The 25,020-nt window shown below is 41.8% G+C and overlaps 2 protein-coding genes across 3 annotated transcripts in view; both read left to right on the plus strand.

Annotated features, from left to right (window-relative positions):
• LOC137535147 (uncharacterized) overlaps positions 1-5,242 on the plus strand; it is a 42,516-nt gene extending 37,274 nt beyond the window's left edge. For both annotated transcript variants that reach the window (XM_068256962.1, XM_068256963.1), the window contains exon 9: positions 3,609-5,242. The gene's annotated coding sequence lies outside the window, so the exon portion shown is untranslated. The remainder of the gene's footprint in view (positions 1-3,608) is intronic.
• Positions 5,243-14,082: 8,840 nt separating this feature from the next.
• Positions 14,083-24,237, plus strand: LOC137535131 (oocyte zinc finger protein XlCOF22-like). Its single transcript, XM_068256947.1, has 5 exons — positions 14,083-14,144; positions 14,840-14,918; positions 15,044-15,138; positions 16,933-17,299; positions 22,665-24,237. Exons 2-5 carry the CDS (start codon positions 14,888-14,890, stop codon positions 23,684-23,686), a joined length of 1,515 nt encoding a protein of 504 aa, XP_068113048.1. The 5' UTR covers positions 14,083-14,144; positions 14,840-14,887; the 3' UTR covers positions 23,687-24,237.
• The last annotated feature ends 783 nt before the right edge of the window (positions 24,238-25,020 follow it).

A 25,020-nucleotide genomic window follows, 5' to 3' on the forward strand; every position in this document is an offset into this window, starting at 1 on the left:
AGGTTGGATGGAACCTTCCAGGATTGTAGCATGCTATTCCCATCCATTAGAGTACTTCAGCTGCACTGATGTGATAGTCACAGCCGCAGTTGCTACAGCCACAGGGATTTGACTATCATGCCTGCGCACTCAGCCGGGTGCCACGCATGATCGCTCCTGACAGCCTCCGAAGCAGGAAGGAATAGTGGAAGGGGACATGCGTCATATTAACCACTTCAGGACGAATGCAATTTTCACATATCAGCGCTGCTCCCATTCATTTACCAATAACTTTATTCTACTTTACACCCCTAAATAATCTATATCTTGTTTTTTGTTTTGTTTTTTTCAGGACAAATTAGGCTTTTAGCGTTTGATAGCTTTGTTTAGTAATTACCTTATTTTCTATGCATTTTAAATGGAAAATAAGGGGAAAAAAATTAAAAAAAAAACACTATTTCTTCATTTACATCCAGTATAGCTTTACAATAAACGGTGCTAACTATGTTAAACCCACATATTTTATTTGCTTATCCATCTTGGTTATTACAACATTTAGATTATGTTCCTAGTACAATGTATGGTGATATTATTGTATTTGGAAATAAAGGAGTCTTTTTTCTGTTTTTTGCTTTCTCATTGTACGCTATCGAGAATTCAAAGACCTGATTTGCAAAAATAATAGTAATATACCCTCATGGCATACATATTTAAAAAGCTAAGTTCATGAGGTATGTTTTTTCTTTTATATTCTGTAACTTTGTTTTCATTTTACAAGTCTTTTATTTTGGTACAGAATATGTGAAAATGTAACTGCTTTTGATACAGTTTGTGGGCTTGTGGCTACAAAGAATACACAAGGGCCTCAATCCTAAAACTCACTAAGCTCTATTCTACTATCTATCACGGTTATATTGTTACCACATATGTCTCTTGTAGTTTTCCTACAACTTTCCCAAGTTTGATCATATTGTTGAAAATGACTTTTTATGTTTTGATTTTGTCCCTACCTATTTTTCATGTGACGTGGATCCAAGCTTTAAAGAGACACTGAGGCAAAAAAACAATTATAATATACTGATTTGTATGTGTTGTACAGCTAAAAAATAGGATCAGAGTCTAATATTGTTTCCATTAACGTTAAGAAACTCCAGTTGTTATCTATGCAAAAGAGCCATTGAGCTCCACGACTTTCAAAGTTTTAGGTAGCTCTGTCTTCTGACGCTTATTATCTCAAGTGCCAGTCACTGTATTGTTTTTTCTTCTGCAGAGGGCAGTTCAAAAGTTCATTAGCCTGCTCTGTGAATCATTTAGAATGCTGAGTAGTGTGTAAACTGCAAATATTAAAAAATGATGCTATAAAAAAACTATATAACTGAAAATAAAAATATGAGAATATTTTCTTTGCTACTAATGTTCTAGTAATTATCCGTACTACACAGCCAATTCATTATATCATAATTTTTTTTCTGCTTCAGTGTCTCTTTAAGACACATCGAAATGTATTCTACAACTCGTCACAGTTAAAATGATACCACATGTGCCACATTTTGTAACAAACTGGTGGTGCAGTCTCCACAATTATACTGGATGTATATATACGTCCTGTTGTCATAAAGTAAGTTGCCGTGACTCAAATAGGATATGGAAATACAAAATTGACCTTTAATTCGATACGCAAAAGTATAAACACCAATAAGCTAAAATTAATGATAATGGATAAACTCCATTTTGCTAAGCATGATCCCACAGTCAGTCTCACACCAACTACACTCACACAGGTACCGGTACCTATACACACTGGCCGGCCTCTTCTGCGTGGGGGAGACACTGGGGTGCAGCAAAAGCAGTTGCCATATGCATGAGAAGGGCATCCACGCCGTGGATACACTCAGATGACCACCACAAGGGATAAAGCAGAGCTGTCATCTTCTTGCAATTGGTGTAAGGAATCACAACTTTAGGCAATTTTTCTGGGTACAAGTTTCCAGGGTATACAAGCCTCCTTCAGTGCATAAAAGTAGCTCACCAATCACCCGCTATCTGAATAAAGCTCTTACTGTATTCAGATAGTAAACGCTGCAGTGCTGTAATCCACAGGAGCCAGTGTGCATGCCAAGGCCAGAGATGCCACTCGGAAAGCCTAGTGGAGCACTCCTTTATGATGTGTGAAGCCCCACCCACCTACACGTTGTGCTTGTCAATCACAGGCTTCATCAGGGTGTGCTGAGCAGGTGATTGGTGAGCTACTTTTATGCACTGAGGGAGGCTGGATTCAGTGGGCGGAGAGTCGCGCCAGACCATCTATGTCTCCTAAGCCAATCCATGCCTGTTTAATGAGAATAATTACTGTTACAGCCAGTAACAGCGATCATTCTCAAATAAAGTTTACAAACAAATGCAAAGTTTCTTTGTAAGCAGCTTTGTTACGTCCGAGCTACTTTCTGAGCTGACAGAAGCTGCTGAAGAGAGACTTTGCAAGTAAAGCACATAATTTCATATGTTTTTTTATTAAATTAAATAATACTTTCTGCCTTTCTTTTCTCTCCCCCCCCCCCCCCCCCTGTTCATCTATGTTTCCATATACTGTATGCCCCTAACCTCTGCTCCTTACCCACTTTCTATAAAAAATGTATTTAAAGGGGAAAAAAAACCAAAAAAACTTACCTATTGTTAGACTACATTAAGAAAACAAAAAAAAAAAAAAAGAAAAATACACCTTTATTTCCAAATACAACATTACCCCCATACATTGCACTAGGAACATAATTTAAAGGTTGGGATAACCAGTGCAAATGAGCAAATAGAATGTTTAGGTTTTATCTATGGTAGCATTATTTATTTCAAAATTATAGTGGATGGAAATTGAGAAATAGGCCTAGTTTGTGGTGAAAAAAAAAACCAAGATATAGATCATTTAGGTGTGATAAGTATTGATAAAGTTGTTAGCGAATGAATGGGAGGAGCGCTGAAATGTGAACATTGCTCATATAGATAAGCAGAAGACAACCCATGGGCTGAAGTGGTTGAGAAATTCTCAGAGCAGTGTGGCTCTTTAAATGCTATTACAAGACAAGGCAGGTGAAGAAAAAATGATCTTTCTCCTCACCTATAATCACTTGGACTGACACCATTCTGTAAGGATAATTTGCCCAGATCATCTCATCAGAAGCGCACTACAGCCTGGGAAATCAGAAACCATGCGCATATATGTAGGGTAATCTGTAATCAGCTTTATGAAAGGATTTTCTTGGTTTCATACATGCAGAAGTAAGAGAAGGTACAGAACATTTCTATCACGCTTTTCTCCAGGCGAACTCAAAATGCCAAGGTGTGCTCAGACAGTAGCAGTGTTAGGGAGTGTTGTCCAAGGTCTCCTTACTGAATAGGTGCTGGCTTCTACAACAGCTAATGTTTGACCAATCATCTAACGACAAATGTAGATTAGTCCCAAAATAATGAACCAATGAGAAGTGAGGATATATGATTACTTATCGATTTATTACATTACTAGTGAGAGTTTGTAAAGTTTCATCAGCCAAGCAAGGTGACAATAAAATGCAGTCACAAGTCGCAGCGCCCTGATCAGCGTCTATTGTGTAAAGATGTACTTTCACTCTCTCTTCCAGCAGGTGGAGACAAGGAATCTTCTGGAAGATCACATCCTGTTACTCATACCACAAACTTTCTGAGCCATCAAAGAACACACACAGGAGATCGTCCTTATTCATGTTCAGAGTGTGGGAAAAAGTTTACTCTTCACTCAAGCCTTTGGATACACCAGAGAACACACACAGTAGAGCGTCCTTATTCATGTTCAGAGTGTGGGAAAAAGTTTACTGTTCCCTCAAGCCTTCGATTACACCTAAGACTGCACACACGAGAGCATTCATGTTCAGAGTGTGGGGAAAATGTTAATGATACCACAATCTTTCTAAGTCATCAGAGAACACACAAAGGAGAGCTTCGTTATTCATGTTCAGAATGTGGGAAAAAAGTTTACTCTTCACTCAAACCTTCAGAGACACCAGAGAACACAAACAGGAGAGCGTCCTTATTCATGTTCAGAGTGTGGGAAAAAGTTTACTTTTTACTCAAGCCTTTGGATACACCAGAGAACACACACAGTAGAGCGTCCTTATTCATGTTCAGAGTGTGGGAAAAAGTTTACTGTTCCCTCAAGCCTTCGATTACACCTAAGAACGCACACACGAGAGCATTCATGTTCAGAGTGTGGGGAAAATGTTAATGATACCACAATCTTTCGAAGTCATCAGAGAACACACAAAGGAGAGCTTCGTTATTCATGTTCAGAATGTGGGAAAAAAGTTTACTCTTCACTCAAGCCTTCAGAGACACCAGAGAACACAAACAGGAGAGCGTCCTTATTCATGTTCAGAGTGTGGGAAAAGGTTTACTCAATCCGCTAACCTTAAAAAACACCAGAGAACTACTCACAGAGGTGAGCTTCTTATTCATGTTCAGAATGTGGGGGAAAGTTTACTGTTTACGCAAGCCTTCAGATGCACCTAAGAACGCACACAGGAGAGCGTCCTTATTCATGTTCAGAGTGTGGGAAAAAGTTTACTGCTCACTCAAGCCTTCAGAGACACCAGAGAACACACACAGGAGGAATGCATCCTTATTCGTGTTTAGAGTGTGGGAAACAGTTTACTGCCCGCTCAAGCCTTCAGACACACCAGAGAACACATCCAGGAGAGCATCCTTATTCATGTTCAGAGTGTGGGAAAAAGTTTGTTTATTGCTCAAACCTTCTGAAACACCAGAAAACACACAAAGGAGAGCGTATGTATTCATGTTCATAGTATTGAAAACAGTTAACACAAGTGTTCAGAAACACCAGAGGACACACACAGGAAAGTGTCAGTATCCTTTTTCATACTAAGAATGTGGCAAAAGGTTCCCTTCTAACTCACACCAGAAGCACCAGATAACACACACAGGAGAGCATCCTTATTCATTTTCAGCGTGTGGGAAATATTCACTCATGGCTCACACATTTAGACACACTAAATGACTCACAAAGATTAACGTCAGTCTTCATGTTCAGTGTGAGAAAAAGTTAATTCAATCCTCAAGCTTACAGGGACACCAGAGAACAAAGACAGGCACTTGCCAGTTGGCACTTGCTCGAGCAGGGCATTCTGGGAAAGATATCCTAGGTAACTGCTGACCATCACCAGTGTATGTATCTCCCAGAGTCACAGCTATATTGTTGCACTAATAAATGTGAATATGATTATCAAGCTACTGATGTCTGGAATGGTTTTGCTTCCTGCCTGAAGTGATCATGTCGCTGAATCTCCGCTGTCCATGAGGTGTCATAAGGAACCTCAGGTAGGAAGTAACCAAATCGAGAACAGAAGTCAGAATAACCTGTGTGCCACACGTATGGTGATACAGCTTTGTCAAAATGTGACACGAAGTATGACTCTACTGTATAAACATAACAGATGACATAAGACAGTAGTTATAGCATGCACAGCATAATACATATATAATACATATTACAGCACTCAGATATCCCATTTCATACCTTGGAAATGTATCCGTTTCTCACAAACATTTTATCCCATTTACATGGAAATCAGAGAAAGATCCTTCCTTTAGGAACTGCTTGGGTATTCAGTTATAGGTTCCTATGCACCAGCAGTTTTGGATGTAAGACTGGCTTCAGGGGCATAAAGAGATCATTTGCATATTCGCTAGAGATGCATTGTGGGAAACCATAGGTGCTCACTTAAAGCTGAATTGTAGCAAATACTTTCTGTTTTAAGAAGGCAATCTACACTGAGCGTTCCTTTAGGATCAGATATGAACTTACTAGCTTTAGCTAATCTTAAAGTGAACCTCCAGACTAAAAATCTACTCAGCATCACTGAAAAGGCTTGGTGTTTCTTCAGTTTCACTGCATCAGAACTTTGTTTTTCTTACCCAAGCTTCATTTTTAGCTGCACAGAAGCTAAGCTCCGCCCCATCAAAGAAATCTGCCCAGGCATTTTTCCCCTGACGCTGTGCAAAGCATGATGGGATTTCCGATGCTGGGAGGGGTGATCAGGACACAGGACAGTTGGATCTGTGCCTCATGCTCCGTCACCTCCTTTCAACCAAAAAGATGGCTGCCTCCATGAAATCACAAACATTTGTTGGTTCTTTTAAAACAGGGTGGGTAAGAGATTATATTACCTATCTATTTTAATTAACATAACTAATGTAACTTAATGACAGTATGTTTGTTTAGGCTGAAGTTCCTCTTTTACAAAGGGTCTGCAGAGTTATTTCTGATTCTAAACACAAAATTATTTTTCTATTATTATATTATATTTCTTATTTTTTTAGAGTTTTACTGTTACCGGAGTTCAAACTCTTAAACTTAATCATAAATCTCTGAAGCTTTGCTGGGGCATGCAGGTTCCCTCCAGCAGCCCCGTGCCTCCCCCCCCCCGCCCCCCCCCCCCCCCATCCCCCTGTCCTGTAAGCAGATAATGTTACAAGCTCATCACTCATAAATACTTATGTGAAATCATATACTGTGTATGCTTATATTTACAAATGACATCCATACACAGAAAGCTGAACTTCTGGTGGGACGAGGGAGCGATCACTTCTGTGCACATTGTACTCCCAGAGTACTAACATTTTATCTATATGTCATTCACCATTTACTATCCACACTCTTAGTGCTACGTGTCTAACTTCTTAACTACTCCAGCCACACGGACGTGATTGTTGCAGCCGTGGTTCCTACAGCCACAGGGATGTGACCATCACACACGTGCACTCAGCTGAGTGCTGCACACGATCGCTCCTGACGGCCCCCAAAGCAGGAAGGATTGGTTGAAGGGTACGTGTCCCCTGAGCCAATCCATGCATGTTTAGTGAGAATGATTACTGTTAAAGCCGGTAACAGCGATCATTCACAAATATAGTTTACAAACAGATGCAAAGTTTAGTGCAGTATCACCAGTATCCTAACTTACCACTCCCCAGCCTCCCCCAAGGGTGCCTGCTTCACTGTCTCTCTCTCCCCATGTGCCTATATATCACAGCAGAACATACATAGCTATTCCACTGCTGGAAGCCTGGACCTTTATCTCCTCTTTAGTGCGGATCCATAGGTCATACACCAGCGTCCCTCTATGGACTCCTGATGCCTCGTGTCATTTGGGGTTCAGCATTGAGATGCTGGTACATGCTGACAGAGCCACACTGAAGAGGAGGCAAAAGTCCCAGTGGCAGGCGGTGGAATAGGTTTGTGAATTCCACTTAAGCCACTATGCATATGTGCACGTGGGGGGAGGTAGAGAGGGGGTCCAGCATAGACACAGTCTCCCACTCCCTGCACAGACATTTCCAACACACAGAGCACAAGTGAGGTGGAGCAGAACCATTGGGGGAGGAGGAGGGGCTTCAGCAGGTAATTTCTGCACACAGACACAGCTGGCCAGGAATGTGACAGGCTGGTGTGTTTGTATCAGTCACTGCCACTCAGACAAGAAGGCAGCAGGTTTACACACTTGCCAATGAATGACTGCTGACAGCAATTCACCCCACACAACAATACTTACAGCTCTAAGGTAGCTTTCTTCTATAGAGGCAGAATTCCTTACTTAAAAAGTAAAAAAAAAGTGCATAATTCTGTACTGGGCTAAAATGAACTTCATTCAGTGAGTGAATTTATTGCTGGGGGAGATGAGAGAGGGAATAAACATGAGGCATGATGGGTGACAGGTAGAGATGGACAGAAAGAAAGATAATCCCTCAGCTCTAACGCAAAGTGATTAATGTACCAGGGAGTCAACCAATCCACACCTGGATCCCACATAGATGAAACTGTTGTGTATAAAAAGGCAGATAAAGGGGGCTCCTTGGTAGTTCAGGATAAAAGTACATATGTCTCTGAATTGATGAGACAAGTTAATGTTGTTGATACATATACTGCACTGCCTGGTGACCCTTCTTGCAAGATTCAAGAACAAATATCGTGTTTTGTGAAATAGGTTTTTGATGGTGGGCTTATTTCCAGATCTTTGATGGAAGTCCTTATTAAGGATCAATACAGGGTACCAGTAATGTATACGCTGCCCAAAATCCATAAGAATCCCGCACATCCGCCAGGGAGACCTGACGTATCTGCGGTGAATTCCTTATTGGAACCCCTGGGGATTTATATTGATAGTGTATTACAACCTACTGTGAAAAGGAACATTTACTGTTTGCAAGACACCACACATTTTTTAAACTATCTCGAGGGGGTAGATGGAAGTGGTGTGAGATACTTGGTGAGTCTGGATGTTACTAGTTTGTACACCAATATACCGCATGAGGAAGCATTTTATTCTATCCAGACAGCGTTGGAGTAGGTGGAAAATCCTCTGGGTCGATACATCTTTTGTGTGCAATCTTTTAAAATTATGTCTTAATTCTAACTTTTTCCGAGTACAAAAATATTTTTTCTTGCAAGTAAGGCATAAGCACCTTATGCCCCTACAATAGCTAACGTTTTCATGGCAGATTTTGAATCCCGTTTTATTGTTGGTAATGACATTTTTAAGCAGTTTGGTAAGGGATACTGCTGTTTTATTGATGATTTATTTTTTTGTGGGACAGGCCCTGAAGAGAGTTTAAAAGAGTTTTTGTGGGGTTGAATCTCTGCCATGAAACTAAAATTTACCCTGGAATTCCATCCGCAAAACCTGCATTTTCTAGATGTGGATATTTCATTTGATGGAAAATTTTTCCACACAAATTTGTTTAGGAAAAAAACTGACAGGAACAATGCTATGTTGCCAAGCAGCTGTCACACTCGTCCCCTAATTAAAGGTCTCACCAAAAGCCAATTCATCAGAGCTAGATGCATCACATCTGATGATGAGGCTTATCACACACGGTTGGTTGAAAATTTTGTCGCAAGGGGTTATGAGAGAAAGGAAGTAGTTAATACAGCATTATTGGTGGAAAAAATGGATAGAAGGGTCTTGAGACAGAAGCAACAGAAAGAAGAAAAAATGAGGGGGGATGTACAGTTCATCTCTACGTTTGATAATCATGCCCAGCTGGTAAGAAAGAGCATACTTGATAACTGGTCATTGATAGAGGCAGACCCGTTGTTATCTAAAGTATTTCATTCTCCTCCGAAATTTGTATACAGAAAATGGAAAAGTATCCGTGATATTCTAGTCAAGGCTGATATAAAAAAAGAGTACGAAGCAGACATTAACATTTTTACCAAATAAAAATGGTACATTTCCATGCTTAAGCTGTCAAAATTGTGGGAGTATTGTTAAAGGGGACCACATAGCTCATCCCACAAGGGGCACGCTTATTAAGGTCAATGGTCATTTTTCCTGTGTAACCTCTAATGTGATTTATTTTTTTAAATGTCCCTGTGGGATGGGCTATGTTGGACAAACTTCCAGACCCATTAGAGTAAGGTTTAATGAACATAGTAGTGACATAAGATTATATAGGAAGTACATCAGTGACCCTGAAAACATTTTTTACTCTCCCGTAGGTAAACATTTTTATGATTGCAACCACATGGTGAGCGATTTAAGATGGTGTGTATTGGAGAAGGTCACAGCAGGAGAAGGAATGGACAATGAAACAACCCTCTTAAGAAGGGAAAGCAGATGGATCTGTAGGTTAAATACTTTGTTCCCAGATGGACTTAATGAGGATTGGAATTTAAGATGTTTTTTGTAACCTACAATATTCCATGTACTGTTGCTTTAAATCTCTCTAAGTATGTGCCCGCCCCTAGGGGTGTGTTTTAAGCCACAATGAGTTTTTACTCAGTGTGTGTAACACTTGATAAAGGCCGCAGGCCGAAAGGTCATGTGTTTTTTCTACTATGGTACAATAAACCAGCATTTTTGCACAAATCCAGGTGGAGACCCAGTCATTGTGTGTCCGCGACAGGTAGAGATGGCCCAAACATTTCGACCGCGAACTTATTTGCGTGAACTTCGGTGGTTCTCGTTCGCGGTGAACCTCGAACTATATGTAAGTTCGACTCGCCCCCTATACTACATCATTAGGGTCAGCTTTGACCCTCTACATCACAGTCAGCAGGCACATTGTAGCCAATCAGGCTATACTCCCTCCTGGAGCCCCACCCACCCCTTATAAAAGGCAGGCAGCGTCAGGCATTTCATTCACTCGTGTGCCTGAAGTGATTAGAGAAGGGAGAGAACCTTCTGGCATAGGGAAAGCTTAGTTAGGCTCTTGTGTTAGGCTTGTTAGGGTGCTCCTTCTTGCTGATACTTATTTCTAAAAAGCACTCCTCATCCTCAACAGCTCTTTTGAGAGCTAATGTTGTTCTTGTGATCTATTTTTTTGTGTGTGTGTCCCACAGACACTTGTGTTGCATATACAGCCCTGTCAGTCAGTCGCAGCTGCTGAACCTTGGCTCCTTGGTAATTCCTACTGTGCCACTGCCAGGCCCAGCACATTCAGTGACTACCTGTGTGTGTGACAGCTGCACATTTGTAATACCAATCACTGCATACCCACCTATTCAGTGCACCTACCTACCTACATGAGCGCACGCAGTGTTATATACCACCAGTCACTGCACCTGTTCACGGTACCCGTGTGTGTGACAGCTGCACATTTGTAATGCCAATCACTGCATACTCACCTGTTCAGTGCACCTACCTTCCTACGTGAGCGCACGCGGTGTTATATACCAGTCAGTTGCTGCACCTGTTCACGGTACCTGTGTGTGACAGCTGCACATTGTATTGATACCAGTCACCGCATACCTGTTCACTGCACCTGTGTGACTGCACATTGTATTAGTCAAGTCAGTGCATACCTTTCACTTCATCCCCCCCAATATGGGCAAAACAGGCAGAGGCAGGCCACCCGGCAGGTCTTTTCAAAGTCATGCTGTTGTGATTTTGTGCGGCCCTGGACCAAAGTACAGTGTTCAGAAGACGCGTGCCATCAACCTCCAAGATTGTCAGGACGTAGTTGACTATTTAACACAGAACACCTCATCTTCCTCAGCTTCCGCTCGGAACCGTGACATATCTTCCTCCTCCTGCTCTGATTCTGGCACCCCACTTAACACTCAGTTTGCCACCACCACCAAAGTGCCATCACCCCAGGGCTCGGCATGTGGACATTTTTTTGTGTGTCTGCCTCAGATGAGAGCAATGCCATCTTTACTCTCTGCCACCAAAAATTGAGCCGTGGAAAGACCAAGACCCGCGTAGGGACAACTTCCTTACGAAGGCACATGATGACAAAGCACAAACTGCAATGGGATGACCACCTGAGGAAAAGCAGCACACAAAAGCAAAGCCACACACCGCAGTGGAAGATACCAGGCCGCAATTATTTCTCAAAAATGGTGATACCCAAACTGTACCGTGATGTTGAAAGGCAAGTGGTGTCATCTCTGACACACAGCGTTGGGTCAAGGGTCCATCTGACCACGTGGTCTGCAAAGCACGGTCAGGCCTGCCCGAAGACTAAGTCAGTCCCCACACACAGCATCTCTGCCTGCACGCTGTGTGACTGCCTGCCCCAAGACTAAGTTGCTCCCCACACAGCATCTCTGCCTGCAGGCCACTTGACTGCCTTCTCTGCCACCACTAACAGGGTCCAGGACTCCAGGTGGATTCCTGAATTTTTAAGGCCGCTACTAGCAGCGGCCGCTATAATAATTTTTCTGGTGCATGTACATGCCTGCCTAATTTTTCTGGCTGCACTGCGGCTGCAACAACAAAACAAAAGGCATGTACATGTGTCAATTCCCCTTTGTGATCGTTACCTTGCCGTGGTGAAGGGGCTTGCGTATCACAATGAAGCAATGACCGACGGCTATATGAGTGTGTTGGGGGGCACACCCAAGATAACAAGGTCGTTGCTTCATTGTGGACAGACCAAATTCGATCAGCTGGACAGTCACTGTTGTGTCATTGAGCTACCTCAGCCCGGTGACCATATGGGTTGAAAAGCCGCCATCACCTGCACTCTCGTCATGGTGCGCACCAGTCCAGCATGGCCTCACTACACAAACGGCTGTTTGCGATGCGTTACACAGTCAGTTTGGTCTGTCAGTGTGAAGCAGTACACTAATTACAATACCTGATTGATGTATACACATGTAAGATGTTTTAAAGCACTTTAGGCCTCCAATTTAGCATTCAATGTGATTTCTGCCCTTAAAACGCTGCTTTGCATCAAATACAGATTTCCCCCCGGTATTTTTGGCGTTTATCCCACTCCGCCATGCCCCCCTCCAGGTGTTAGACCCCTTGAAACATCTTTTCCATCACTTTTGTGGCCAGCATAAATTTTTCTAGTTTTCCAAGTTCGCCTCCCCATTGAAGTCTATTGCGGTTCAAAAAGTTTACGTGAACCGAACTTTTTGCAGAGGTTCGCGTTCGAGGTTTGCAAACCGAAAATCAGAGGTTCGAGCCATCTCTAGTGACAGGCAGCACCCCGGTACTAGGCTAGATAGGACCTGTTACAATAGACGAGATGGCAACAGGTGGGTGGATGGTGCTGCTGTGCTCATCAGTGGTCCTCATCAATGGGCAGCATGGTGGCATTGTGTGGATAGCACTCTTGCCTTGCAGCACTGGGTCCCCAGTTTTAATCCCAGTCAGGGCAGTATTTGCAAGATGGTTATATGTCCTCCCCATGTTAGCGAGGGTTTCCTCCCACATCCCAAAAACATGCAGAGAAGTAAATTGTCTTCGCCCTAAAATTGGCCATAGTATTCGATAGACATGACTGTGAGCTCCTCTGAGGGACAGCAAGTGACATTACTATTCATACTCTGTAAAGTGCTGCGGAAGATGTTGGTGCTTTATAAATACTTAACAATAATAATAATCATTGCAAAGCATGGGGTAATATGGGCCTACAAAACAATAAACCACACAATAAAGTGAAATTAGGCAACAGAAATTGAACAATTCATCCAAGATTACATAGCCCTGGGTGTTAGTATAGATACCGCGGTGGCAATTTTCGGGTGCAGCCAAACAGGTAAAAATAAAAATACTGCACTTCTACTCTATATGCTCTCTTTGGCAGCAAAAGTAACTATAGTGAGAGAATGGAAAACCTCAAACAAACCCTCTATAAAAGAGTGGTTAAGACAAACATCATACTTATTGCGGATGGAGACGGGTGAGGAGGGAACAGCAGAGCGGGGCCCGGAAAACAAGTTCCAGCTTCCTGGTGAGATATGGGAATCAGCAATAGAGAGATACAATGGGAAATTAAGTTATTGACTGAGAAGAGAAGTAATAACTGTATAAGACAAGGACAGTGAGGGAATGTATGGTTGCGGCAGGACGTAAAGTTGGAGGATGGGTTGTGAAACCGAGAGGGGGGGGGGGGGGGTGGGGGGGGTGAGTAGGTGGTGAGTTTTGAGGAGAGGATGGATGCAAGGGAATGAATGGGGGGGGGTATGGGTTGTAAGCTTGAGGAGAGGAAGGATGAATGGGGGGGGGGCGTATGAAAGATAAGTAGGATGACTGTATATTTTAGATTTTGGTTCTTTCTTTTTTTTTTTTTTATCTTTTCTTATTTTTGTATTGAGATTGAACCTTGATGTACTTCATCTTTTTTTGATATGACTATACTAAGCAATAAAAACTAATCAAACGATGATGCAAAATGAACCCAACACAAGAAGGCTTCAATGAAGCAAGTTTGATGGCGTTGGGTGCAGTACAACAAATATGCGCTGAGTTTAAAAAAAAAAATAAAAAACATGACTGTGAGCTCCTCTGAGGGACAGCAAGTGACATTACTATATATACTTTGTAAAGTGCTGCGGAAGATGTTGGTGCTATATAAATACTTTACAATAATAATAATCAGTGCAAAGCATGGGGGGTAATATGGGCCTACGAAAACAATAATCCACACAATAAAGTGAAATTAGGCAGCAGTTCCAATACTGACCACAAGATGGAGATACCTGTAACAGGAATCATAATGGTTCGTAATCGCAGTTTACGTATTGTCCACAAGATGGAGACCTGATATTACTTGTAACAAATGGAACGCATCACGGATAGCAGGGTGGAACGCGGAGACCAGCATCTAGAGGGGCAGGACAGGAAGTAGGTAGCAGACAGACATTACTGGGCCTGATGGTGTCGAGATAGGAGGTAATAACATCATTTTTATTTATATTTACAGCCAGTGACCTCTGCCTTACCTAGGGGAATGTCTCTTGTATATTCTTATATACACACCCTAATGTGATTTCCTTTCCAGGAGCCAATCTGCACCCAGCAATGGGGGCTTCTATCATTATTCCCCCACACTCCCCCACGTGTCCCCCATCATCACTGCCTGACCCAGGGGAACGTCTCCTGTATCTTATATACTCACCCTAATGTGATTTGTGGCTGGATCAGGTTTCTGACCCTTGCTTACATAGGAGAGTCCAGGTATCGAATCTTGGCTCTTCCTGTTTTGTAAGCCAGCAACAATTTTTAGCAAGGAGATCTTACTTTCCCCACAGTCCACCCACATGTCTTCCATCAGCACTGCCCCTCCATGTGTCTTCCATCATCACTGCCCCCCATGCAGCGTTCCTCATCTTAACTCCAATCCATGGAGCAGAAGGAGTTTCTTAGAAAGTTCCTGCAGTAATAATAATGCCTGCCTGAGAGCTATTCTCACCATGGCGGGAGGCAGTGTGCATGTTAGGGGGACTCTATGATTTGCAGTTACACCCCTGGTGTTGGTACAGATATATGTATAACATGTGAGGGATGAGTCTGAGTGGTGACTGTATAATTATGTGTGTCTGGTTCCTATAAGGTGTCAGGATGTCCCTGTCTATTTCTCCATGCAGGAGTGGCAGCATATAGAAGGATACAAGGACCTTTACAAGAACGCCATTATGGAGCATCAACTTCCACTCATATCACCAGGTAAGAGGAGAATGTAATTTCCTGTAAAGCAGAGAGCAGTGTGGAGAGTCCACCTAGATCCCCCATCATCTGATAAACACACAGAGACAATGTATTCAGTCAGTGTGTGTGTGTATTTCCTACAGATGGATCCAGTAAAATAAACCCAGCAGAGAGTTGTACAGGTCCTCTTTATTCCCAGGATTGTCCACAGGATGATCCCACCATCCCTCAACATCAGGTAGGTGGAGCAGAGGGTGTAATCTTCTTAAGAGATTGTATCAGAATATAAATTCATTAGTCACTTTTGTTTTAAATCAAACTTGTGAGTAAAGTCAAAAAGTTTGATAGTTACTTAAATAGTGTGAAGCCTCAGGATGGTCCAGAGGCTTCCCCGATCCTTCATGAGCCCATTGTTGCTGCCCAGGCCCCTCTTCTTCTCAATGGGTGTGCTGCTGTCCAAGCAAGAGAGCAGCCATTCTGTACATGTGTGAATGAGGCCCACAACTGCTGAGTAGCATGAAACCACTTGTGCTTGGAGGAAGAAGCCCCACATGACTGACTTTACTCTACTGGGCATGTGCGGATCGTATTCAAGCATGCTCAGTACGGCCCCGTTCATACTTGGGGGTGTGGCAATGTAAAAAAATTGAAATACTCTCAAATATGTTTATAGGGACCCTGCGCTGGAGCGGAGAGCTTTTTGAGGATCGGAGAAGCCTCTGAACTATAAACAGGCTTCCCACTACTGATGTAAGTATGTATCTACACTCACCTAAAGGATTATTAGGAACACCACACTAATACGGTGTTTGACCCCCTTTCGCCCTCAGAACTGCCTTAATTCTACGTGGCATTGATTCAACAAGGTGCTGAAAGCATTCTTTAGAAATGTTGGCCCATATTGATAGGATAGCTTTTTGCAGTTAATGGAGATTTGCGGGATGCACATCCAGGGCACCAAGCTCCCGTTCCATCACATCCCACACATGCTCTATTGGGTTGAGATCTGGTGATTGTGGGGGCCATTTTAGTACAGTGAACTCATTGTCATGTTCAAGAAACCAATTTGAAGTGATTCGAGCTTTGTGACATGGTGCATTATCCTGCTGGAAGTAGCCATCAGAGGATGGGTACATGGTGGTCATGAAGGGATGGACATGGTCAGAATCAATGCTCAGGTAGCCCGTGGCATTTAGATGATGCCCGATTGGCACTAAGGGGCCTAAAGTGTGCCAAGAAAATATCCCCCACACCATTACACCACCACCACCAGCCTGCACAGTGGTAATAAGGCATGATGGATCCATGTTCTCATTCTGTTTACGCCAAATTCTGACTCTATCGAGACTCATCAGACCAGACAACATTTCTCCAGTCTTCAACTGTCCAATTTTGGTGATTGTGCAAATTCTAGCCTCTTTTTCCTATTTGTAGTGGAGATGAGTGGTACCCGGTGGGGTCTTTGCTGTTGTAGCCCTTCCGCCTCAAGGTTGTGCATGTTGTGGCTTTACAAATGCTTTGCTGCATACCTCGGTTGTGACGAGTGGTTATTTCAGTCAACGTTGCTCTTCTATCAGCTTGTATCAGTCAGCCCATTCTCCTCTGACCTCTAGCATCAACAAGGCATTTTCGCTCACAGGACTGCCGCATACTTGATGTTTTTCCCTTTTCACACCATTCTTTGTAAACCCTAGAAATGGTTGTGCATGAAAATCCCAGCAACAGCAGATTGTGAAATACTCAGACAGGCCCATCTGGCACCAACAACCATGCCATGCTCAAAATTGCTTAAATCACCTTTCTTTCCCATTCTGATATTCAGTTTTGAGTTCAGGAGATTGTCTTGACCAGGACCACACCCCTAAATGCATTGACGCAACTGCCATGTGATTGGTTGATTAGATCATTGCATTAATGAGAAATTTAACTGGTCTTCCTAATAATCCTTTAGGTGAGTGTATCTTATAACTTTAATATGGTTTCAGGTATGCTTTAAAGATGTCATTTTCTGTTTGTTTGTTTTTGGCTTTAGAGTGAAGAACAGATTGATGTAAAACTTGACGTTAAAGAGGAAGAAGAAGAGACATATGTGAGGAGTGATCAGCAGTCTATGGAGGAGGGTGTAAAGATGAGGATAATTAAAGAGGATGAAGAACATATGTATATGAGGAGTGATCATCATTCTATAGCAGAGGGTGACATGATGAGGACAGCTGAAAAGGAAGAAGCAGAGATGTATGTGAGGAGTGATCAGCAGTCTATGGAGGAGAGTGACATGATGAGGACAATTAAAGAGGAAGAAGAAGAGACATATGTGAGGAGTGATCAGCAGACTATGGAGGAGAGTGATGTGATGACAAATATCAAAGCAGAAAAATCATGTGTAGATATCTGCACAGGTAAGGAATGAATGCTATATGCTTATATGTTTTACATTTTCATTCTTCATTTATAAGTGTAAGATATATAGCGTGACTGGCAATGGTAGACTCAGCAGATCTTCACATGAGAGAGCGCTCTGTAAGGATATAAAATTCCTCTCACTGTCCTTTTTACTATACAGACAAACATATGACAGGAGTCCTCATACACAGTGTGGACTCCACCACCTCATTGCTCACTACTCACCACAACCTTTCACTTTACAAATATCACTGTGTGTGTCTCCTATATGATATATTTAAAGGGAACCAGAGCCGAAGCACCCTCATGTATTTTACCACATATATCAGTGGGAACATTAGAGAAAACACCTACCTTGCTTTCTGTTTCTTTCTGCACTGCACAGCCTGCTTCTAATCAACCCTGATAAAATCCCCGACTGAGCATTCAGTCTGGCTTTGCTCAGGAATATTTAGAGCTCAGTCTGTGTTCTCTCATGTCTTTTCAAGTCCAAGCCTGGCTCTGCTCAGGAATCATTATAGCTGAGTCATTATAGCAAAGCCAGACTGAATGCTTAGTCTGGGATTTTATCAGGGCTGATTAGAATCAAGCTGTGCAGTGCAGAATGAAACAGAAAGCAAGGTAGGTGTTTTCTCTAATGTTCCCACTGATCTATATGGTAAAATACATGAGGGTGCTTCATCTCTGGTTCACTTTAAATGACATTTAAGTAACCAGTCCTGGTTACTGCAAAAAGGTGCATTTTTTCAGTTTTGTGTCCATCCCTAATTACAAGCCTATAATTTATAAAGTAACAGTAATATACCCTCTTGACATATGTATTAAAAAAAAGTTCAGTCCCTAAGGTAACTATTTATGTTTTTGTTTTTTTTTTCAAATTTTTTTTTTTTGTTTTTTACAAAAAATTTTTTAGGGCAACTATTGGGGACTGTGGGAGGTAAGGGGTCAATTTCAAAAGTAAAAATAGGTCTTTTTATTAAATAAAAATGGTTTTGGATGTAATTTTACTATCTGGCCACAAGTTGTCCTCGCGCATAACTATTACTACTAGTATTACTATGTTCCCACTCATTGTACTCTCAGCTAATGATTAGCGTCGGTAACGATCCCGGGAGCGTGTGCGCGGGGGAGGCGGGGGGATTGGATGTGAAGGGACGTAGTAGCTACGACCCTGCATGGAGATAAGGCATTTTGCAGGGACGTGGTTGCTAGTCCCAAGGAAAGGGAAGTGGTTAAATAATACTTTCTGCCTTTCTACCCCTCCCCCTCCTTCTGTCCGTCACTCTATGTTTCTGTATGTGTCCCTAACCTCTGCTCTTGACCCTTTTTCTATCAAAAAACATTTAAAAAAAAACGTTATCTATTGGTAGACTACACTGTGAAAACCAGAAAAAAATACACCTTTATTTCAAAATACAACATTGCACTAGGAACATAATTTCAATGTTGGGATAACAGAACAAATGGGCAAATAAAGTGTGTAGGTTTTATCTATGGTAGCGTTATTTATTTCAAAATTACAGTAAATGGAAATTGAGAAATAGTTTATTTTTTCTCCCTTTTCTTTTTAAAGTGCATAGAAAAAAAAAATTGCTTAAAAAAAAAAAAAGGCAGGTGAAAGAAAAATGATCTTTCACCTCACCTGTAATCACTTGGACTGACACCATTCTGTAAGGATAATTTGCCTAGATCGTCTCATCAGAAGCCCACTACAGGCCGGGGAAATCAGAAACCACACGCATATACAGTGGGATGCGAAAGTTTGGACAACCTTGTTAATCGTCATGAATTTCCTGTATAAATCGTTGGTTGTTTCAATAAAAAATGTCATTTAAAGTGAACCAGAGACGAAGCACCCTCAGTTATTTTACCATATAGATCAGTGGGAACATTCGAGAAATCACCTACCTTGCTTTCTTTTTCATTCTGCACTGCACAGCTTACTTCTAAGCAGCCCTGATAAAATCCCCGACTGAGCATTCAGTCTGGCTTTGCTATAATGACTCAGCTATAATGATTCCTGAGCAGAGCCAGCAGGGGGCAGGCTTGGACTTGAAAAGACATGAGAGAACACAAACTGAGCTATAAATATTCCTCAGCAAAACCAGACTGAATGCTCAGTCGGGGATTTTATCAGGGTTGATTAGAAGCAGGCTGTGCAGAAAGCAAGGTAGGTGTTCTCTAATGTTCCCACTGATATATATGGTAAAATACATGAGGGTGCTTCGTCTCTGGTTCCCTTTAAATATATCATATAGGAGACACACACAGTGATATTTGTAAAGTGAAAGGAAGTTTATTGGATTTGCAGAAAGTGTGCAATAATTGTTTAAATAAAATTAGGCAAGTGCATAATTTGGGCACTGTTGTCATTTTATTGATTCCAATACCTTTAGAACGAATTATTGGAACTCAAATTGGCTTTGTAAGCTCAGTGAACCCTGACCTACATACACGGGAATCCAATTATGGGAAAAAGTATTTAAGGGGGTCAATTGTTAGTTTCCCTCCTCTTTTCATTTTCTCTGAAGAGTAGCAACATGGGGGTCTCAAAACAACTTTCAAATGAACTGAAGACAAAGATTGTTCACCATCATGGTTTAGGGGAAGGATACAGAAAGCTATCTCAGAGATTTCAGCTGTCTGTTTCCACAGTTAGAAACATATTGAGAAAATGGAAGACCACAGGCTCAGTTCAAGTTAAGGCTCGAAGTGAGAGACCAAGAAAAATCTCGGATAGACAGAAGCGACAAATTGTGAGAACAGTCGGAGTCAACCCACAGACCAGCACCAAAGACCTACAACATCATCTTGCTGCAGATGGAGTCACTGTGCATCATTACACAAGGAAATGCTGTATATGAAAGTGATGCAGAGGAATCCTTTTCTCCGCCCACAGCACAAACAGACCCGCTTGAGGTATGCTAAAGCACATTTGGACAAGCCAGCTTCATTTTGGAATAATGTGCTGTGGACTGATGAAACTACAATTTAGTTATTTGGGCATAACAAGGGGTGTTATGCATGGAGGAAAAAGAACACAGCATTCCAAGAAAAACACCTACCTACAATAAAATATGGTGGTGGTTGCATCATGCTGTGGGGCTGTGTGGCCAGTGCAGGGATTGGGAATCTTGTCAAAGTTGAGGGATGCATGGATTCTACTCAGTATCAGCAAATTCTGGAGACCAATGCCTTAGTGGATTTTGAGCAGTGTTTAGGGTCATTGTCTTGTTGAAAGATCCTTTTCAACAAGACAATGACCCTAAACACTGCTCAAAATCCACTAAGGCATTCATGCAGAGGAACAAGTACAACGTTCTGGAATGGCCATCTCAGTCCCCAGACCTGAATATAATTGAAAATCTGTGGTGTAAGTTAAACAGAGCTGTCCATGCTCGGAAGCCATCAAACCTGAATGAAGTAGAAATGTTTTGAAAAGAGGAATGGTCCAAAATACCTTCAACCAGAATCCAGACTCTCATTGGAACCTACAGAAAGTGTTTAGAGGCTGTCATTTCTGCAAAAGGAGGATCTACTAAATATTGATTTCATTTTTTTTTGTGGTGTCCAAATTTTTGCACCTGCCTAATATTGTTTAAACAATTATTGCACACTTTTTGTAAATCCAATAAACTTCATTTCACTTCTCAAATATCACTGTGTGTCTCCTATATGATATATTTAACTGACATTTTTTATCGTACCAACCAACGATTTATACAGGAAAATCATGACGATTAACACGGTTGACCAAACTTTCACATCCCACTGTATGTTGGGTAATCTGTAATCAGCTTTATGAAAGGATTTTCTTGGTTTCATTCATGCAGAAGTAAGAGAAGGTACAGAACATTTCTATTGCGCTTTTCTTCTGGCGGACTCAAAGTGCCAGGGTGTACTCAGGCAGTAGCAGTGTTAGGAAGTCTTGCCCAAGGTCTCCTTACTGAATAGGTGCTGGCTTCTACAGCAGGTAATGTTTGACAAATCATCTAACGACAAATGTAGATTAGTCCCGAAATAATGAACCAATGAGAAGTGAGGATATTCGGTTACCTATCGATTTGTTTTAGATTACTAGTGAGAGTTTAATCAGCCAAGCTTGGTAACAATAAAACGCAGTCACTGGTCGCAGCGCCCTGGTCGGAATCTATTGTTTAAAGAATCGTGACCTTGTGTAAACTGCAACTCAACACCAAGCTAGCAAAACAAAAACAAAAAAAAATGTTATGTCTAAGCTACTGAAAATATGATTCATCTAACTTTCCAGCATAACAAAATGGCTTCGCTTCTGTCAGGGCTTCTTTTTAACTAGTTCCCCGCCCGCGTACAGTATATCTACGCTCCTTTGGACTTCACTTCCCCGCCCGGAGCGTAGATATACGCACCCCCCGCCGCTGCCGCCGCTGTCCGCGCTCCCGCTCGCACTCCCGCTGGTAACCACGCCGCTGCCCGCTTGCCCGGAGATCAATGAACGGGAAAATACATTCCCGTTCGTTGATCTCTGCCCCCATCAATGATCGGCTGCTTTCCGCTGAGCAGCTCGATCATTGTAAAAGAAAAAAAAAATCCCAGCCTCTTTATACTTCCTCCGAGCGTCCGGAAGGACGCTTGGAGGTCGCATTACTGTTGCCATCTTGTGGCCAAATAGTAAAACTACACCCTACACTATTTTTCACATACACATACATTACTTATACAGAAAAAAATTAACTCATTACCTCCCACACTCCCCATTTTTTTTTTTTTGTAATTAAAAAAAAATAAAAAATTTACAATTAAAAAAAATACATAAATAGTTACCTTAGGGACTGAACTTTTTAAATATTTATGTCAGGAGGGTACAACACTGTTACTTTATAAACTATGGGCTTGTAATTAGGGATGGACGCAAAACTGAAAAAAATGCACCTTTATTTCCAAATAAAATATTGGCGCCAAACATTGTGATAGGGACATAATTTAAATGGTTTTATAACCGGGACAAAAGGGCAAATACATTTCATGGATTTTAATGACAGTAGCATGCATTATTTAAAAACTATAATGGCGGAAAACTGAAAAATAATGTTTTTTTTCCCAAATGTTTTCCTATTTTCCCATTAAAACACATTTAGAATAAAATAATTCTTGGCATAATGTCCCACCTAAAGAAAGCCTAATTGGTGGCGAAAAAAACAAGATATAGTTCATTTCATTGTGATAAGTAATGATAGAGTTATAGGCGAAAGAATGTAAGGAGCGCTGAAAGGAGAAAATTGCTCGGATGCTGAAGGGGTAAAACCCCTCAGTTGGGAAGTGGTTAAACTCATGTATGCTGAAAGGCTTTACCTTACAAAATGTACTTTCACTTTCTTCCAGCAGGTGGAGACAAGAAAGCTTCTGGAGGATCACATCCTGTTACTCATACCACAAACTTTCAGAGACACCAGAGAACCCACACAGGAGATCGTCCTTATTCATGTTCAGAGTGTGGGAAAACGTTTACTCTTCACTCAAGCCTTCAGAGACACCAGAGAACACACACAGGAGACCGTCCTTATTCATGTTCCGAGTGTGGGAAAAAGTTTACTCTTCCCTCAATCCTTCACAGACACCAGAGAACACACACAGGAGAGCGTCCTTATTCATGTTTAGAGTGTGGGAAAAAGTTTACTCAATCTGTAAACGTTAGGATTCACCAGAGAACACACACAGGAGAGCGTCCTTATTCATGTTCAGAGTGTGGGAAGAAGTTTACTGTTCCCTCAAGCCTTCGATTACACCTGAGAACGCACACACGAGAACGTTCATGTTCAGAGTGTGGGGAAAAGTTTAATGATACCACAATCTTTCGAAATCATCAGAGAACACACAAAGGAGAGCTTCGTTATTCATGTTCAGAGTGTGGGAAAAAGTTTACTCTTCACTCAAGCCTTCAGAGACACCAAAGAACACACACAGGAGAGCGTCCTTATTCATGTTCAGAGTGTGGGAAAACGTTTACTTTTCATTCAAGCCTTCAGAGACACCATAGAGCACACACAGGAGAGCGTCCTTATTCATGTTTAGAGTGTGGGAAAAAGTTTACTCAGTCCTCTATACTTAAGAAACACCAGAGAACTACTCACAGAGGTGAGCGTCCTTATACATGTTCAGAATGTGGGAAAAAGTTTACTACTTACTCAAGCCTTCAGAGTCACCAGAGAACACACACAGGAGAGCGTCCTTATTCATGTTTAGAGTGTGGGAAAAAGTTTACTCTTCACTTAACCCTTCAGAGACATCAGAGAACACACACAAGAGAACGTCCTTATTCATGTTCAGAGTGTGGGAAACAGTTTACTGCTCGCTCAAGCCTTCAGACACACCAGAGAACACACACAGGAGAGCATCCTTATTAATTATTATTATTTAGAGTGTGGGAAAACATTTTTACTTGCTCAAACCATCTGAAACACCAGAGGACTCACAAAGGAGAGCGTATGTATTCATGTTCAAAGTATGGAAAATAGTTTACATAATATTTAAGTGTTCAGAAACACCAGCGGACACACACAGGAGAATGTCAGTATCCTTTTTCATACTAAGAATGTGGTAAAAACTTTCCTTCTAACTCACACCAGAAGCACCATAAAACACACACAGGAGAGCATCCTTATTCATGTTCAGGGTTTGTGAAATATTCAGTTATGGCTCACATTTAGACACACTAAATGACTCAAAAAGATTAACATCCTTTTTCATGTTCAGAGTGTGAGAAAAAGTTTATTCAATCCTCAAGTATACAGCGACACCAGAGAACAAAGACAGGCACTTGCCAGTTGGCACTTGCTCGAGCAGGGCATTCTGGGAAAGATATCCTAGGTAACTGCTGACTATCACCAGTGTATGTATCACCCAGAGTCACAGCAATATTGTTGCACTAATAAACGTGAATATGATTATAAAGCTACAGATGTCTGGAATGGTTTTGCTTTCTGCCTGAAGTGATCATGTTGGTGAATCTCCGCTGTCCATGAGGTGTCATAAGGAACCTCAGGGAGGAAGTTACCAAATCGAGAACTGTTAGAATAGCTTGTGTGCCACACGTATGGTTGTACTGCTTTGCCGAAATGTGACACGGAGTATACTCTATAAAAAGACCAGACAACATAACAGATCAAATAAAACATCCCCGCCACCCTGCGGGTAGCAAGCAGGTATCGTTCAGTTCTCCCGAGACGTCAGATGCTGCATCGGATGCCTCTGAGCATCTCGGGCGATCAGCGATCATCGGTTGCATCTGTCTTATGAAGCTTCTGGCCAGAGCGATGCCGTGGTTGCCCCTTTAGGGGTGGATGGGGACAGGATTTTGTATCATCAACTGCCAAAGGTAAAACAACACAAAAAGAAACAAACGGGACATTCCGAGGAAAGACCAGAAGGGCGGGGAGGAGAACACGTGGGCGGGGCCCAAAGACGATACCCACAGAGGGACAGGAAGAAGAAATAAATAATGTAAGAAATTTGTCTAATTATGTCCTTAATAAATATGAGTGTTCGGTTCTGTCACGCGGCTTGTCCTTTGCTCGTACCAGGCACTTTGACCTCTTCAGTAGTTTGGTGGATGTGAACAGGTTCACACGTAGTATCATGCTTAAGAAACACTTTTTTAGGGTTATATGTAAAAGAGAAACAGAGAGCCCAAAATAGTGTAGTAAGTATAAATAATGGGTATAACGGAAGAGTACAAAAA

Source organism: Hyperolius riggenbachi, chromosome 10 (assembly GCF_040937935.1).
Source record: "Hyperolius riggenbachi isolate aHypRig1 chromosome 10, aHypRig1.pri, whole genome shotgun sequence".
Taxonomy (NCBI): Eukaryota; Metazoa; Chordata; class Amphibia; order Anura; family Hyperoliidae; genus Hyperolius; species Hyperolius riggenbachi.

What these genes read in the sequence shown, in the direction of transcription:
- LOC137535131 (XM_068256947.1), top strand. Translation starts at nt 14,888, where the DNA reads ATGGAGCATCAACTTCCACTCATATCACCAG. An exon ending in ACTTCCACTCATATCACCAG is followed by an intron (nt 14,919 to 15,043) that starts GTAAGAGGAGAA and finishes TATTTCCTACAG; the next exon opens with ATGGATCCAGTAAAATAAAC. An exon ending in CCACCATCCCTCAACATCAG is followed by an intron (nt 15,139 to 16,932) that starts GTAGGTGGAGCA and finishes TTTTGGCTTTAG; the next exon opens with AGTGAAGAACAGATTGATGT.